Source organism: Hippichthys cyanospilos, chromosome 18 (assembly GCF_059441005.1).
Source record: "Hippichthys cyanospilos isolate Australia breed blue-spotted pipefish chromosome 18, RoL_Hcya_1.0, whole genome shotgun sequence".
Lineage (NCBI taxonomy): Eukaryota > Metazoa > Chordata > Actinopteri > Syngnathiformes > Syngnathidae > Hippichthys > Hippichthys cyanospilos.
This window is the reverse complement of record NC_142386.1, coordinates 12802037-12820996: the sequence shown is the minus strand read 5'-3', so window position 1 is coordinate 12820996 and position 18960 is coordinate 12802037. Positions and strand designations below refer to the sequence as shown.

Sequence of the window (18960 nt, the reverse complement as noted above, 5' to 3'; positions counted from 1 at the left end):
CGCCCTTTCTTTTTGTCCTTGTCTTTCCCACAACAAAACAACATGAAAAAAAAAGAACATGTCAAAACAACAGCATCGGCTGCCAAATTGTTATTTCAATAAAAGCCTTGTGGATGCCGGCACTGTCACGCTGTGCTGCATCACTCAATTTAATTCACTTTGCTGCACAAATGCCACCCAAAACAAACAAAAAAACTTTCAACTAACTACCCTTTTGAGAAGTGAGCAGAGTCATTTCCAAAAAGATGTTTTCTATGTTTACCTCATTTAGAATAGAATAGAATCTCCCCTGATTGGTGCTCATCAAATAAATTTGGTTTAAAAAATACAGTACAGTAAATACAATTCAATAAAAACGATAATGTCACAGGAGTGCAATCATTGATGTCTGCAGTGGTTTCTTATTTTGTTGTCGCTCAGGGCATTAATAGCTGCGGAAAAAAGCTGTCCTTGAGTCTGTTTGTCTGGCTTTTATGAGCTGGATTTACATGCAGATTTTTTTTTTTTTTAAAGGCATTGATGTAATTATGTGTGCCTTTGACATTTACTCTTGTGTCTAATGGCTGATTCAACAAGTGATAAATGACTTGTTGATTTTCATGCTAGCCTCACTGTCCTTTGGGAGCATTCCATCTTTGTTTTCAATGTCGGCTGGCCACAGGGTGTTAGCGGGGCAATTAGATATCAATAGCAGTGATATTTAGATGGTTCAGGGCCAGCACAATTGATTGGGTCCAAGGTTGAGTTTCACACAAATGTCGTATGCCAGGTTCTGTAATCTGTAGGAAAAGTTTATATCAGAAGGACCCTCAGAAATGGCTGAGATACCTCTAAAATGGCAGCTTTGGATAAAAATGGTAGACTTACTGTGTCTTTTCAGTGTCCAGTCTGGCCATAACCTTATCGAAAAGTTTGAAAATGGCTGCTTTCAAGCCAAAAATGTGACTTTCAATGGCGTTTTGTTTGCTTCTTGAGACTTTTTGTGGGTTTTTTGTGTATTAAATTTCATGTGCCTAAGATCCTGTCTTCAGGGGCTGGATTATCAAAAATGTCTTAAACACAACACTGTCTTTGAAGGGCCCATGGAAACAGCTGAAATGCCAGCTTCACACTCAAGTGGAAGACATTTTCAGTCTTTTCAGGTCTTTTTTGCTGGTCTACTTATGAAAAACATGTTTGTTAAATTTAAGGTTCCTAAGGGAGACTGACCTGAGGGGCTGAATTAAAAAAAAATGACTGTCTGATATGCAGAGAATGACTGAGGAGGAAGTTGGAAAGTAAACAGATGATTGCCCCATGCCCAACCCCTCTGTTTTGTATCCTGTTTTGCTAAATGAAACACACACATTCACACAAACATACACACACATACACATTAGCAGCCTAATCAACTGCAGGTTCCGCACATTGTGTCCCGGTTGAGAAGCTATTTTTATCTGCAGCACTTGCTCACGGGGCTGGAACGGGCCTGATAGTCCGAGCAGACCAATCAATCAAGATCAACAGATAAACAGTCAGCCTGTAGCCAACCCCCGCATACGCACAAACACAGAGATGTAGTCAGAGACACATAATAATCGAGTTAGTGTTGTACAACCCAGCTGGCCGCTGTCCAGTTTTTGGTGTGCTCGCAGCAACTATTCTGGGCTCCAACCAGTGCTTAAAATGGACAAATTCAGTGCTCAAATTCTACCATTCCAAAGCTAATTCGGAAGTGTTTCACAATCTTTATTGAGCCAAAACTTTTATACTTTTATATATATATATATATATATATATATATATATATATATATATATATATATATATATATATATATATATATATATATATATATATATCGGGGGTGTCAAACTCATTCTTATCGAGGGCCACGTTGCAGTTACAGTTTCTGTCAGAGGGCCGAGATGACTGTGATAAAATACATTTTGGGTGTATTTGTCACATTTCCACCTAGTTTTGAAATCAGAGAGAGGGTGAGGGCAAAAAGCGCTTGCTTTTTCCCCCAAACAATTTCAACCTTTCCATTTTTTTTTAAATTACGTCCTGTAGATGCTGTCCTCTTGTATGAATGCATTCTCGAAATCTGCTGGCGAAAATGAAACTTCAAATTTTAAAATTTTTCTTTTAAAAATTTTAAACTTACTAATTGAACACTATGTGCTCTGTAAGACAAACTCCCATTTAACATCAATGTTTTGTGGAGTACGAGCACTTCTTGGTCGCCCTTTTGGTTTTTTCTTTTTGGCAGATCTAGTCTCTTCAGTTATAAATACAACATTTTCTTGCATTTTTTATTTTATTCTTATTGCATTTTGTTGTGTGTTTTAACGGAACAGCACCATTACGTTCTAAGTTGTAAAAACGTTGGAACACCCTCTGCGCATCTGTCAAACTATCACCGTTTATATAAAACATTTTTATGGCTAACGCATGCTGTTGTCCGTCCACTAATTCATGGCTACTAAAATGGCAAAGTGTTTACTTATTCAAAGTCACTGTCACATATGTTGCCACTTGCTCATGTCTAGCAATACGCAATATAAAAATTCACTTTTTTTGGGGGGGGGGTCTCTACTTCCAGGTTCGTAACCTTTGCTACATGGTGACACGGCGAGAGAAGATGAAGCACAGCCTGTGCGACCTCCAGGAGAAAATCTTCCATCTACAGATGCAGCTGCTAGAAGAGGACATGGCCGGAGGTAAACATCCTACATGACTCACACATTCAAGCATCTATCTTTGTGGTGTACCCCAGGGTTGGCTTTTGAGTCCTCTGCATTTTCATTCACTTAGCATTTTCGCTTTGTCTATTCTATGCAGCCCCATATTAAACCCTTACTGATTTTTTAAAATATTTTTTTAAGCGTTATATCTGACACGTAATGGCCACTATCAATCGACACAGTTTTCTATGACACACACGTGTGAAAGTATGAATGGAGGAATGAAGTTTTACTTGATGCACTTAGACATAGTTGCAGGCTTGCAGCTGCTACGATGCATGTCGGGGTTATAGCAAATACTAATTGTCAACTTCGTTCCCTAGTTGAGCTCTTCCCCAAAGTATACATTAATTACAAAAGTCAATAACAAAAATTACACATTTCAAAGATTAATAGTCCATTAGTCAATAAAAGTTTCGCTCTGTAGCAGTGTTAAGAGTCAAATATTGAATTATTTTAAAGAAATTAACATCACAAGCTTCAGTATTGCAACGCTAATTATAAATGAGTACAGTTTTGTTTTTTTCTTTAGTCAGGTATTTGTTTTGGAAATGAGCATTTTAATGTCCAAGATAGATTTATTTCTGATGGCAGTGTACAACTCTAAGAGCAGGGAGCTTCTGAGCTCTGTTCTGAGTTAATTTTTGAAATAAAGAAACCCATTGACACTGTTTTTGAAAGATGAAGCACCAACAGATTTTTATTGAGCCACTGCCTGACCTTGATATTGAGGGAGCAACAGCAGCTTGCTGTGTTGTCTTAGCGGGTGCATTGACAACTGCATCATCTGGTTACAACGAGCAACAGACAGATTTTCAGCACAGATTGAGGGCATGACATTTATATAGAGACCGAACAGCAAAGGTTTGAGTATTGAGCCTTGCGGAATGTCCATTTCTATAGTTAGAAATTGAGGTTCAGCTTGAATTTTGATACACTGGACTACACTGGACAGCCTGAAGAACTGATACAAACCAACATATTGTCCTCTTGGATATAGTCAAAGTTTGTAATTTGGAAAAAAGTAGGTCATCACTGAATAGCTCAAAACTTTTAGGTCCAGGAATAATCCGTACCAGAATTTCCCCGTCCAGGGTTTATTTGACAAAACAGTAATTTGCTACTTCAATGGAATAACCTGGTCTGAATCTAAACTGATGAAGGTGAAGAAGCGTCTAAATGTTCCATTGCGATGCAACCAAATTCTCCTGTAGACCTCTGCACAATGTTGTTCAAATGGATATTGGCAGATAATTGCACATTGAGCCATGACATCCTCCCTTAAATACTAGTATGACAACTGATTTTTTCAGCTTGAAGGGAATGTGCAAGTTCTTGCAGTTCTTGTGTATTGTCATGCAGGGAGTGCAGCACATTTACATTCCAACTGTGGTGAGCTGACAGTGGTTAGTTTTGGCCTCTCTGATCTGCTCTTGCTGTGTGTGAGCGTGTGCGTGAGTGTGTGTGTGTGTGTGTGTGTGTCTGACGATGACAAAGGCAGGCGAAATTAGGAAGAGGGGTGGGAAGGTTTATGGGATGGCAGTCTGAGTAAAGATAAGAGAGGGAGCCAGGCAAGGAGAAGGGTGGGAGGGAGGGAGGGAAGAAGAAAAGCTAATGAGCTCAGGTAAGAAGTAGGACATACACACATATACACACACCTATCCTGCAGTTGAGTGCATCTGGAAAGCGCGGCCATTAATCACGCTGCAAAACATGAATCTCCTGCATTGCAAGAGGGAGGTGAGAGGTCCTTAGAGCATAAATAATAAGATTTAAAGCTGCTGCGAGTAAACACCTTGGAAAAAAAAAAACGGTCAGAGGTGTGTGTGTGTGTGTGTGTGTGGGGGGGGGGGGGGGGGGGTGTGTGTGCATCAATGAAAATGGCTAAAATGATCATGAAATGGCTGATTCATGCCAAAGTTTCAAACTTTGTCTGTTTTGCTTGTGGACCGAGGGTTACTTCTTGAGACTGCTTTTTCTTATGATGGACGTGCCTACCAAATTTTGTGTCGTGTTACTTTGAAAAATGGATTTGACAACTGATCGTCATTGCCCTGAATATAAGCTGAAAAAGTTTACTTCTGACCAAAATGTCAGATTTCTTGTCCCTTTGGCATGGTTTCTTGGGACTTTTTTATCGCTCTACTCATGATAGACTTGACTACCAAATTTTATGCTTCTGAGTGACACCGATTTTGGGCTCTGTATTTTCAAAGCAGCCCAGGGGCACAATTATCGGCGGTCACACACAGGATGTACAATTTCACCAAGATGAACACGCCTGCAAATTTTTGCGCGTAGAAAAGCCCTCAAAATTGTGACTTACGTTCCAAGCTAGAGGATCGTTGCACCGTTTTCACAAGCCTTAAATAATGCACATAAAAGCTCGTAAAATGGTGTTTTAAAGCACTGCTGATGTAGTTGGATTTGTGCACAGATTACGGGGGGGTGTCGGCTCTTGTCCTTGAAAACCATAAAACATGTCTTTTTCTTTCTTTCTGCTCCTGTTGAGCAGCAATGCACCCCAAAGAGAACAAAAAATCTGATTAGTCAAAGTAAAAGACAAAGGGGAACGTATTGACAAAATTTGATTGAGGCAGATTAGATTCTGTCATAGTGACGATGTCCAGTTTAGTTTGATCGTGTCTACCTATGCTCGTCAAACTGTCAACCAATCAGCTCGCTCAACCAATTGTCCAGGCGTCCTTTGTTCTTGTCAGTTCGGCTTGTATTTTGTTCCTTGCTTTCTTTCAGTTGTTCTCGAATCATTGATCTCAGTTGGTTTCTCGCGTAGTCCTTGTCAAGTCGAGTTTTCTGCTGGAAAAGAAATGAAACAATGGAACAACCTAATCATTTGGAACAATCGATTCAGAAAGTCAATCGATCTTTTTGACCGTTTGAAACATCTTTCATATCGGCGTCCGGTGGCTAAATGTAAAATATTATCATCAAACAGATATATGTTGCCAAGTTCCCAGTAAGGAAAGTATGACTACTTTATATTCGGAATAGCCTGTATGTTTAGGTTGGGTATATTTTAGTTACTTATTTTTGCTCTATTTCGTTTTTTTTGTTTGTTTCGTTTCAAATATGTAAGAAAAAGGCAAATAGGGAAAAAAAACACAGGCCAAGGAAGGAGTATCCATGTATTGAAAGCCCTTTTCTAAATGATCACATAACGTTTCAGATAGATAGATAGATAGATAGATAGATACTTTATTCATCCCCGTAGGGAAATTCACATTTCCAGCAGTATCCTCAAGTCGAGATATAAAATATGAGAAATAAAATACACAAGATACACATAAGTCCAGTACAGAAGTATACTTAAGGTGCTTGTTAACAGTGTAAACAGAATAGTGTGAATCGTTGGAGTCTAGTGCAAGTATAATTAAGGTGCTTGTATAAAGTGAATAGTGCAGTGCAGAGTATGAGGTTTTGAGTTTAATGTGAGCTTTTACTGCCCCGGGTGGAGTTGAAGAGCCTCATGGCATGGGGGAGGAATGATCTCCTCAGCCTGTCCGTGGAGCAGGACAGTGACAGCAATCTGTCACTGAAGCAGCTCCTCTGTCTGTGGATGATGCTGTGTAGTGGATGTGTTGGATTGTCCATGATTGATAGCAGCTTGTTTAGCGCTCGTCGCTCAGCCACAGTTGTCAGACTGTCCAGCTCTGTGCCCACAACCGAGCCCGCCTTCCTCACCAGTTTATCCAGACGCGAGGCGTCCTTCTTCTTGGTGCTGCCTCCCCAGCACACTACTGCATAGAGGAGGGCGCTCGCCACAACAGTCTGGTAGAACATCTGCAGGAGCTTTTTGCAGATGTTGAAGGACGCCAGCCTTCTGAGGAAGTACAGTCGGCTCTGTCCTTTCCTGCACAGAGCTTCTGTGTTGGTAGTCCAATCCAGTTTATTGTCCAGCTGCACACCCAGGTATTTGTAGGTCTGGACAAACTCTACACATTCTCCTTTGATGGTTACTGGTTCCGGATGGGGTTTAGGCCTCCTGAAGTCCACCACCATCTCCCTGGTCTTGGTGGTGTTCAGGTGCAGATGGTTAGCGTCGCTCCATGAGACAAAGTCCTGGATCAGTTTCCTGTACTCCCCCTCCTGCCCACTCCTGATACATCCCACGATAGCAGTGTCGTCTGCAAACTTCTGCACGTGGCAGGACTCAGAGTTGTACTGGAAGTCTGACGTATACAGGGTGAACAGGACAGGAGACAGCACGGTCCCCTGTGGCGCTCCTGTGCTGCTGACAACAGTGTCGGACGTACAGCCCCCCAGTCTCACGTACTGGGGTCTGCCTGTCAGGTAGTCCGTAATCCATGCCACAAGGTGTGAGCCTACTCCCATCTCTGTCAGTTTACCACTGAGCAGCAGAGGCTGTATGGTGTTGAAGGCGCTGGAGAAGTCCAAAAAAGTAATCCTCACTGCACCACTGCCACTGTCCAGGTGAGAGAGGGATCGGTGTAGCATATAGATTATAGCGTCCTCCACTCCTACCTTCTCCTGGTAGGCAAACTGCAGGGGGTCAGTGGCATGGCGGACCTGTGGCCTCAGGTGGTGTAGCAGCAACCGCTCCATGGTCTTCATCACGTGTGATGTCAGGGCGACCGGCCTGAAGTCGTTGAGCTCCTCCGGTCGTGGTTTCTTTGGGACTGGGATAATGCAGGATGTCTTCCACAGCTGGGGGACCCTCCCCCGTTGCAGGCTCAGGTTGAAGATGCGCTGTAGAGGGTCTCCCAGCTCCAACGCACAAGCCTTCAGCAGTCGCGGGGATACTCCATCTGGACCTGCTGCCTTGTTGGGTCGCAGCCTCCTCAGCTCTCCACACACCTGGGCTGCAGTGATCTTGGGTGGGGGGGAGATGTCCTCCTCTGTGCTGGTGTCTAGGGGGGGAGGATGAGCTAGGAGGGAAGCTGCAGTACTCCGGGGTGGGAACGAGTGGGGGTGGTCAAACCTGTTGAAAAAGTTATTCAGCTGGTTGACTCTCCCCCTATCTCCTTCCATGGCAGCACCCCGCTTTGTGCTGCAGCCGGTGATAGTCTTCATTCCATCCCACACCTCCTTTATGCTGTTGTTCTGCAGCTTCCGCTCCAATTTCCTCCTGTACTGCTCCTTCGCCTCCCGGAGCTGGACTCTGAGCTCCCTCTGCACCCGCTTTAGCTCCTGCTGATCACCGTCTTTAAAGGCCCTCTTCTTCTGGTTCAGAAGGCCTTTGATGTCGCTAGTGATCCAGGGCTTATTGTTAGCATAGCAGCGAACAGTTCTTACAGGAACAACAGTGTCCATGCAGAAGTTGATGTAGTCTGTAGTGCAGTTTGCCACCTCCTCAATGTCTCCCCCATGTGACCCCTGCAGTACATCCCAGTCTGTAGATTCAAAGCAGTCTCTCAGAGCCTGCTCTGCCTCAGTAGACCACTTCCTGAATGAGCGTGTGGTTGCTGGTAGCCTCCTCACTTTTGGTTTGTAGTGGGGCTGAAGCAGAATGAGGTTATGGTCTGCTTTCCCCAGTGCAGGCAGTGGAGTAGCACTGTATGCATCCTTAATGTTTGCATACAGCAGGTCAATGGTCCTATTTCCCCTGGTGTTACAGTCCACATACTGGAAGTAAGCAGGTAATGTTTTGTCCAGAGTCACATGATTGAAGTCCCCAGTGATTAACAGAATGGCCTCGGGGTGCTGTGTTTGTAGTTTAGCCACAGCGGAGTGGATGACGTCACACGCTACGTCCGCGTTGGCGCGCGGTGGGATGTAAACAATGACCACAATGGCGGTTCCGAACTCTCTAGGCAAGTAATAGGGACGCAAACTTACGGCCAAAAGTTCGATGTCCCTGCAGCAGGTGGAAATCTTTGTATTTATATGTCCGGGATTACACCATCTTGTATTCACGTACATAGCGAGTCCGCCTCCTTTCCGTTTCCCGCAGGCTTTTGTGTCTCTGTCTGCCCTAACTGTGCTGAAGCCGGGTAGCTCCACGTTGGCGTCCGGGATGCTAGCCGTGAGCCACGTTTCAGTAAAGCACAGCAAACTGCACTCCCTGTAGGCTCTGATATTTTTCACCAGCGCAGCCAGTTCGTCGGTCTTGTTTGGTAGTGAGTTCACATTTCCCATGATCACAGACGGGACAGAAGGCTTGTATCGCCACTTCGCCGCTAGCCGCTTAGCCTTTAGCTTGGCTCCAGCTCTGCAGCCACGATAAGGTCTCCTTACCTCGTCAGGTAAATGTGGGATCTCACCGGCACGGGACTTTTTCAGGGCAAGGAGTTGCTTTCTCGTGTAAACGCGTTTCTGTGCGTTAAAGTCCATATCCATAGAATTAAAGTCCATATCCATAGAAAAAGAACGAAAAGTAACACAAAATAACACGGAGCTGCTGGAAAGGCTACCACTCGCGACGGCGCCGGAAGTTAGTTCAAAATGTCTTGTGAAGCCTAGCTCAAAATGTTGCTTTGTTGGCATTTTAACAACAACAACAAAACCAAGAAGACATAAGCCCCGTTTTCAACATTTTTGTTTTTGTTTCCTCGTTTTCCTCCTCTTCTCTGTGGCTGTCAATGGTGCCCCAGTCAAATGCCACATTGGGCCAAGCGACTTCATGACAAGGCTCACCAGACGTAGAGCTGGTCCTTGGCCTGCCTGCGCCTTCGAATACCCCAATCAGCACTGCTATGCTTATGGTGCGCACGCAAACAAGCTGGGCGGGCGGATGGGCGAGACAATGAGAGTGGGAATCCGCTCCGGCGTTTGGCAGATTGTTGTAACTTGTTCAAAAAACATTTGGGACCCGTCTGTGGGCTACTGGTTCTCGGTCTAGCTATTCCATGTGTTCTAATGAGTCGCAAAGTCCAAAATTTACGCTGCAAACAGAGACGCGAACCAGTTTATTTCGAGCCTTGTCTTTTTCTCTGTCACTTTTAGTTGTGTCTTCCGTTTGTCCTTTTGTTTCAATTTCCCCGACCATTTTGCCTCCACATGTTTTCTTAAATTCAGATTTCTCAGATGGTAAAGACGTCACGATATGTTAAACCTTTTTCAGATTCTCTTTACACACTTGTTGGTAATCCAAGTCCTTTCCCCAGTTGTTTTATCAAGCCCTTCTTAGTTTTTGCTACATTTTCCCTATGATCCCTCTAATTCGATCCCTTAACATTTTTCCCTCAGACATTTATTTGGGTGCCTGGTTGGCCATCTACCGAGGACCTCCGCAGGGCGGCAAATGTGGGCGCCTAAGTAAAGGTTCTGGTCTGTCTCAGTCCTCAGTTTTCTAAGTCACATCCCCCTGACACTGTTCCCAAGTCTCTTTTCTTCCTCAATTTGTTTTGTCCACAAGTATTTTTTACGTACATGGTCTCAAGTTCCTATAGTCTTGGTTCCTCGTGTTTCCTGTGTTGGCCAAACTTTATGGCTGAAGGCTGATGAGGATCAGTCTCACATTCCCGCAATTCGGCGGCTGGAGGCCCCTCTCCCTGCATTCCAGCGATCGAAGACCACTGTCCCTGTGCCTTGTCTGATGGAGGCCCCTGACCCTTTGCCTTGGCTGCCAGAGTTCCCTGTCCCTGAACCCAACCCTCAGCGGCTAGAGGCCCCTGTGCCTGTTCCCACACCTGAGCGTCTGGAAGCCCCTCTCCAAATTCCAATGCCTCAGCAGATGGAGGTCACTTCTACCTTTGCCTTCATAACTAGAGGTCCTCGTTCTTGCTCCGCATCAGTGCCCTAGTTACTGCTTCGTGTCAGCACCAGGCCTCCCTCCTTGTTCCGGTGGCACAGTTCTTGCAGTCACCTTCCATCCATGTTCTGGCAGAGTATGTCCTGCAGCTGTCCACTATTCCTGTTCCGGGGAAGCACAAGGTGCTGCAGCTATCCTCTCTTCCTGTCCTGATAGCACACAGTGCTACAGCCGTCCTCTGTCACGTTCCGGCAGTGGACATCCTCTTTGTTCTTGTTCCAAGAGCGCACCTCCTGCGGCTGCCTCCCTTCCTGTTCCAGCGGCACGTGTCCTGTTCCTACCTGCCATTCGTGTTTCGGCGGTGCATGTCCTGCGCCCATCCTACATCCTGGTTCCTCAGCTCAAGCCCTGCGGTCGCCCTCTATCCCTGTCCCTGCGGTGCATGCCGTTTGACCCTGTTATGGCAGCGTATGTGCAGCTGCTGCACTCCATTCTTGTTCCGAGGCACAAGACCTGCTACCGCCTTCTGACCACGTTTTGACTTTCCACGTCCTCTGGACACCCTCTGTACCTAATCCAGTGGTGCACATCCTGTGGCCGCCCTTGTGTTTTTTTCTTTTCCAACTCCTGCCCATCCTACTTGTTTAGACTTGTTTTTGGGGACGTCTGGTATTTGTCCTTTATTTTTATTTTTTATTTTTGTATTATATCATGTATTCGTGTCCATCGTGTCAGTGTCTAGTTTAGTTTGAGTGTGTCCAACTGTGCTCGTCAAACTCTTCCCTTGCTTCTTCAGCTAATTAGCTCTCTCAACCAAAACAAAAATAATATCTTGCAATAGCAGCATTTGTCTTGTGGTTATTATCGTACATTGATTCATGTCAGCAATTGCGCGTTTAGATCAGAGGTCCCAAAAAAGTGTTCCTAGATGACGCGTGTTACCCTGTGGATGCTGAACACAACTTCATAAACTATTACGACTAACTCGTAGAGAATAACTCTAAATATCTAAAACCATATCTAAATGCGTCTTTCCACAGATAGAAACCAGAAAGGAGGAAAGAGGAAGGAGGGCAGGCGGAAGAGTTGTCCTGACAAGAGAAAGGAGAGATGGAAGTCAGACAGTGACTCGCTGTTTAAAGAGCTAGGTACACTCTACGGCTGCACAGTCTATCCATTCATCCATTAAGTTAACAGTTTATCCTCACAGGGCTAATAAATACATTAGGCATGGGTCTATCACTGTATTGGTAATGTATTGTGATTTTGAAAGTCACGGTCATTTACACCATCCAAATATATCGGGAGCCAATCAAATTGCCCATTTTCTGCTTTGTGGTCTTTAGCATCATTATAATTTAGCTGCTGCAGCTAACTACCACAGATAATGAGAGAGAGAGACGGAGAGCGCCTGATTGTGTGAGTGTATGTGTTGGAAATATACTCTTGTGAACATGAAATCATGAAATGACAGACTCCACATTGTACTAGTAATTAATACACACACTAGTTGAATTATTGATTTGAAAGAACTACCGTTAGACAATGATACAATGGACCCCCGGGTTACGGCGTCCCTGGCTTACGTTTTTTTTTTTTTTTTCACATTTTTCTCCCCTCTTTCTGACCTGTGGTGTTGGTTGTTTGTTTTGCCTTCCTCTTGAGGCGTTTTTAGGTAGTTGCTCTTTTTTTCTGTTGGCGTCAAACTGCCTCCGCTGCAACGCGTCACTTCAATGCTGGTATGCTATTTGTCGGCGTCTCGACTCCCTAATATACTGGTCTACCATTGGTCAGCGTAATGTGGTCACGAAGATGCTGGTCAGCTATTGGTTGGCACACGGGGTCACAAAGATGGCTGCCTAAAGACTTGATCTTGTGTGCAAGTGCTTTCAATATTGCAATTATTATGCATTTTAGTGCTTAATTCAAACTTGAATTGGTTATGCATGAGTCCCAAGATTGCTCGTGATGTTAAAGAGAGCAGTAAGAAGATAATTTATATGGAAACGAAGCTGGAGATAATCAAGACATACGAAGAAGGCTAAGATAGCCTAGCCTAGGCTACCTGTTCTAGGGAATATGGGCATAACAAGCGTCACTCAAAGGAAAATAAATCCCTTATTTTTTATTTAAGATGTTATTTTATTTTATGCATGTATGTTATATATAAGTAGCACTTACTATACTATTTTGATAGCAATTTATATGTGTAGACAATTTTTATGTTTTTATCTGGGGTTTTACACAGATTAGCTAATTAACAAAGGTTTGGATCGCCCGCCTTACGGCGAATTCATGTTACGATCCCAACCGTGGAACGGATTCATCTCGTTTTAATAGTGTGCATTTGTACATCTTTTAAAGTAGTTCCCATAATTCAGTGTATAGATTTGTTGGTGAGCAAAGGAAAGGTTTATTTTGATTTTATTTACATATTTATTTTAATTTAGCATGGTCAATGTTTGTTATTGTAACAAAATTTTCCACCACACCGGCCGAATGGTGCACATGACTTGTCATCGGAGGGCACCCGCAGGCCCCAGCCGAGTAATCGATTAACATATTTATTATATTTCAAAAAGAACTAGGCTTTGTGGGGTCTAGGGAAGCATGAGTGTCACACCTATGGCCCATCTTGGGTGGGTAATAATCCTAAACAGGCCTGGGCACAAAAACATGTCACATTCTGTCTTTTTTTTTTTTTTATTCATTTCTTGTGGTTAACATTGTGTTAAAACATGCGTCACATCATTTCCACTGTGGCGTGTTTACCTTCCTGCTTATTTTTCTGCCTCCCTCGCTTTTCCTGCAGAGGCATGCTACGTCATGGAAACAAATGTGTGCGTTAATGTGCATGCGTTTGTGTTAAGACTCAGCAGTGTCATAGGCTCCCAAACAGCACCTCCTGCTGTCCTCTTTGCCACATCATCCCTAAAGTTAGGCACAGCCCAGACGCTTTGGATAGGAAACTGTGTGCCGAACCCACAAACCAAAATCTGCGGCCCAAGTTTGCACCTTTTAATTGCACTTCATTTTCGCCCCCAGTTTGCTCCATTTCAACGACCTATTCACAAAGGATATTCCGCTAATGAGATGCCAGTGCAAACGCACACACACGCACGCTCAGTTTCCCCCTGGATACTTCACAAGGCAAAGTAAAATGTTTGCTTTGCGCCTTGAAAATCGTGGCACTTAATAAGGGTCTCAATTTGCCTGTGTAAAACATGCCTATTCAACCACATGTTAATTTTGCTCTCCCACTTTTTTTTTTCTATTTATTTAATCCCACTTTTTTATTGTCGTTTTATTTAAAGTAATGTTAGATATTGATTGTATGCTGTTCAGTGCCAAGAAATACAACTTTAAATAGCTTTCATTGTCATCATTATTATTGTTATTATCATTATTATTTTTGTTGTAATTATTATTGCTGTTTTTATAGTTTGATGAAAGCATTGTTTTCTGATTGAAGGTGCAAATGAGACTCAACTAATTGGTACCAAAATTCACATGGGCATCTCATGCCAAAATGGAGGTCATATTTTGGATTTAAAAGACCTGTTCCTTTTCCTCAATGAGGGACATTAATCTGTTATGAATGCTCCAGAGAGTAAAATGATATTATACAGTAATACCTCGTTTTTCATGGATAATGTCATGGATAATGTCATGCATGTGTGTGGGTACCTGATTTTTTTTTTTTTAAGTGAAAAGTATTTATACTGTACATATTTGACAAATATTACTGCAGCACACATACTTACTTAGATAATAAATGATTAAATCTTTAACTATACTGTTATCCCAGGCACTCCTACAAGACATGTGAGATGCTCCTGGTGCGTCCATTGACCAATGAGGGCAGGAGTTCTAGTCCACTCCCGCCCAGGATTTGTACTCATTGGTTGATGGTCGCGCCAGGAGACAATCACGTGTCTTGTAAGAGTGCCCGTCTCCCTCATGAAAGTCACACACGTTTGTTAGGTAGATTTAAATAGAGAACAGGAGAGAGCAGCCCTGCAGCGTCTGTCTGGCATTCAGGAAACCTTCACCATGCATCTCTCCGCAGTATAGCTTTCTTTTTTTTTTTTTAATGAAAAAAATAAGCTGCAATGCACTGAGTAGGTGCATAGGGGAGGCACAAAGTAGCGCGGGATCACTGTATTCATTACAGCCATTACGCCAAAATGTTGATGTGAATTTGATATATATATATATATATATATATATATATATATATATATATATATATATATATATATATATATATATATATATTGATGTAGTCATACATAGTGATTTGCATTTGTATGTCTGTAATGATTGGTGGTTGTTTTCGGATATGAACAAATGGCGCTCTCTATTTTACATTTAGGATGTCCTCTTGCTAAATGTGAGGTTCCACAGAAGAACTGTGTATTTTCACACCATCTATGGGCTGGAGTTAATCGCTTTCACTAAACTAACTGCCTGAAAAGCATTCTGCATAGCCACGCAGTTAGAGAATGAGACACTTTTCATTTGCTCTGTTTTTACCTGTTCGCACCACCCAAAAGCCGCTCGATCCTTTAGTGAATCTGGTCCTTGGTGTTTTATCCCCGCAGGCTTGTCCAAGTCCTTCCCATTGGACAACTCGTTGTTCGACAGCTGGCTGGCTCAGTCTGTGCAGATCACGGCCAACGACATGCTCAGCAAGTGGGCTTTGGGTTCACAGGAACGGGACAAGAGTGGCAGCCTGCTCTCCGACCAGGTAACACTCCAAAAGTAGCTTTAGTCCTTGCGTGGTATTTTGTCAGATCTTTACATCCAAAGCATTTCACATCAAAGGGAAAGAATTGAAAGAAGACACTAGGGAGATGGAAGTTCATAGAGATGGTGACAACTTATCAAAGTTGAACATGTCATGACCACTTAGTTATCACTCTAGCAGGGGTGTGCAATCCCTTGGTTAAACTACCGTGAGAATGATGTGGAAGAAAATAACCCCGAAATGGTCAAAATACTGCACACGGATTAAAAAGAAGTTCAACCAAATCAAAATTACCTTTCAGATTCCAAAGCCAGTTTTCTATACGAGTATGTCATTTCGAGTAGACCCACCAAAAAGTCTCAAGAACTCCTGCCAGAAAAGACCCCTCGCATCTGTTAATATTTTTTTTACCTGGTTGTCCTGTAGCTCCTGCAGGGCGAGGAGAGCTTGCTTAATCTGATGATGGAAAACTCTGTGGAGTCCACGTGGAAGACGCCCCAGCTGGGTCGCAAATTCCGAGGCAGATGCAAGCCCCGGGCCCGTGGTCACACGCCAGCCTCTGGCACCAAGCCACCGCCGCAGACGCTTCTGTCAACGGGCTCAGGGTCAGGTACCTACGCCTTCAAGGGCACCTGGGCTGGCGGCAGGGCAACGAAAAAGCACGGCGCCCGTAAGGGTTCGCGAGGGTCTTCCAGAGTCCTCCACCACCACCGCCTCCACCGTCACCGCACTCAAAAATCCGACCTGCAGCCACCCATATCCAAAATGGACTCCTGTCACATTTCGGAGGACGCCGGGCCATGGGACAGCAACGGCGTCGCGTCGAGGCTCCTGCCTGCCGTGCCGTCCCCCCGGTTACGCATTTCCCGCCAAGTCAAATCACGAGACCGAGGTGGCGCCGGGGCAACGTCCGAGGCGAACGACCAGCGCTTGCTCCACAGCGATGGTTACTTTTCCGACGGTGAGCAGAGAGACATGGACACTCGCCCCGGGGGTGCACGCAAACTTCGACTGGCGCAGTTGCATTCCGGCAAAGAGGACCTGCTGAGGCGGAGCGTCATGGCGTCCTAAGGACCCTGAAAGCGCCGCATACATGCTAGCACTCTCGCGAGCCCACCTGTGCCCTCAGAGTTCTTTGAATGTAGCCACTAGCCTCCTCACTAGGCTCACCGCTAAGTTCCAAACGGAAGTAGGAAACAGGAGTTCGTTTTTGTATCCAATTTAAAATCTGTCGTTGTAGTCTTGGCGACATTCTTCTAAATATCTTCACATAGGCTGGTTTCAGGGTCTTACTCATTCAGCAGGTGGTGTTGGAAAGCACAACTAGCGAGCAAGTAGCTGAGCACTGGCTGGTTTACGGGGAAAAAAAGACACAGTTTCCGCAGTTGGAGTTTAAAAAAAAAAGTCTGCAAACATTCTTCCGATTTTCAAAATTCCGTTTGCCTCGAATAAACTCTGTGCCTTCTGTCGCACCCCCATACCCTCAAAGACCCTACCAAGCCAAACAATCACCAACCAATCAGCCATCGCCCAATCCGATTTATAACAATCAATGCGAATGTGTCACCTTAATCATTTTTAGAGTGCCTGAACGAAGGATGTACGGACAACGTTTAGCCATTTTTTCACACCCTAGCATCAAAAAGGTGTTTTCAGCATTGTTCAGTGCCAGCTAACAGCCTCTAGACGGCAGCATTTAGCAAGTATGACTTCCCGTTCCAATTCCTTTAGCCTACAGACGTGGCTAAGCTAGTGAGGCTAAATTCCCACTTAACGTCGGCAAAGTTTCAACAATTTGTGCGTTTCAAAAAAGACTTTGCTGTCTTTGTACTGAAGGACGTATGTACTTGTCTCAGGGGTTAAAAAAAATGTTAAAATTGTCTGAATAACCAATGTTTTATTATTTTGTGTAGAAATTAGATGAATGAATTAATTTAATAGAAAAATTCAACTATGAATCGCTAATCAATCAATCTATATCTATCTATCTGTGTGTGTATTTTATATATATATATATATATATATATATATATATATATATATATATATATATATATATATATATATATATATATATATATAAAATGATGTGTGTATGTCAAGAAACTTTCACATCTGGATGACTACTGAGCTCTCGGTTTGGTCACATGACCATAATGCCGAGACCAATCAGCTGCATGGCGCCAATTTTTACTTCCTGTATTCCCCCCCCCGCCCGCTGTAATGGCCGCGTAGCTGCTGAACTGATCACACTTAGTGCAGGTTTGGTGAAACAGGGTTGGATTATTTGACAGGCGTCAACGGTACAGTGTATGCTTTCCGGATGCTTCCAGGCTTCAGTTGCGTTCCTGAAGCTCCTGAATGCATTCCTGACGCTCTTGAATGCGTTCCTGTTGCACACTTATATGAGTGCAACACACCTGTATGCGTTCCTTATGCTCCTTTACTCAAGCGCTTGTGTGCTTTGCTGGTGTTCCCGTATGTGTACCTAACTCTCCCATATGAGCTTCTTCCAATAGGAGGCTTTTCTTATTATTATTACTGCTACCGATGAGAACGGCAACCGTTGACGTTTTCTGTGTTTCTTCCAAGTAGACTGCAAAGATCGTAGCACATAGTAGTAAAGCGACGCGGTGCCGTAGGCGGTTGATCGACTCGTGATTTACCTACCGTAGCCTCTTCTTACTGTACACAAACTGCTATTATACAATATTTACAGTGTGGCGAGCACGCCCTCTCCTTCCTAGTATCCTAGCTTCCTAGCCAAATGTATACAGGGGGTTTTTGCCCCCTGTGTTGAGTAGATGCTAAGCTAAGTGTTGTGCGCTACTTTGAACTTGCTGTTGGCTTTGAAGTTTAGATCATATTCTGATCTTTTTTCTTTATTTTTTACGTATTTTTACAATTCTGGTCGCCTATTTTTTTCAAGAACATCTTAGACCAGGGGTCACTAACCTTTCGATCACCACAGACCAGTCAAAGCTTGAGATTTTTATTGTGGACCCGGGAGAGGAGCCAATTTGGATATAAATTGAGTTCACCATCAACAATAAACAATGACTTGCTTGAGTCTCAAAAATACTTGTAAAATGTACAAAAATGTACACTAATTACATTGATCAAATCAGTCATATAACTGAATTACAAATGCTATTCATTTTTGTCCAAAATGTTAATTAGATGCAAATTTGTACTTTAAAATGCAAAACCTTTGCATATGCTAACATTTAGGAAAGGGAAATACCTGGCCCAACTGAAAATGCTAATGAGGTAGCACTATATAACATGCTGAAGATAAGAACATTAGCTAGCATGTTATCCACAGTTACAAGTTATTGGATCAACAAACAAACACAATTCGGGCATATCATAAATGAAAACATTCTTACAAAGAAAGTACAACTTACAGACACTCAAGGACTAGATTTCACACATAGAACATCGTTTGTGTCACATACAGGGACTGCTCTCAACTGAAGCCACAGCGTCCTTCCTCACTACAAAATGTAATATTAACACCAGCCAGAGGCGGTGCCAAAAAAACAAAATCAATCCAAACAAAGCACAAATGAATGAACTGGTAAAGGATAAACTAAATCAGTTCCAAAACATTTCGAGTGCGGCACATGCGGACCAGTACCAGTTGATCTACGGACCAGTACTGGGTCACGGACCTGTGGTTGGGGACCTCTGCATTAGACCACAATCAATAGGTACCCTAAAGAAAGTCACAATTGGCACACACATGACAACAGTGAAAAAGAGGAGACCACTATACGTTGCATGATTAAATATACAATATCAATTTCATT

General features: G+C 43.5%; 1 protein-coding gene across 2 annotated transcripts in view; it reads left to right on the top strand.

Moving 5' to 3' along the window:
• The window catches only part of jade2 (jade family PHD finger 2), a 59695-nt gene extending 42560 nt beyond the window's left edge, over positions 1-17135 (top strand). The window contains exons 11-14 of one of the 2 annotated variants that reach the window (XM_088440927.1): positions 2585-2702; positions 11439-11546; positions 15003-15148; positions 15575-17135. In XM_088440927.1, the coding sequence (XP_088297053.1) occupies positions 2585-2702; positions 11439-11546; positions 15003-15148; positions 15575-16219 (1017 nt within the window). In that variant the 3' untranslated portion in view covers positions 16220-17135. The remainder of the gene's footprint in view (positions 1-2584; positions 2703-11438; positions 11547-15002; positions 15149-15574) is intronic. The other variant, XM_088440928.1, reaches the window with a different exon arrangement.
• Positions 17136-18960: the final 1825 nt, after the last annotated feature.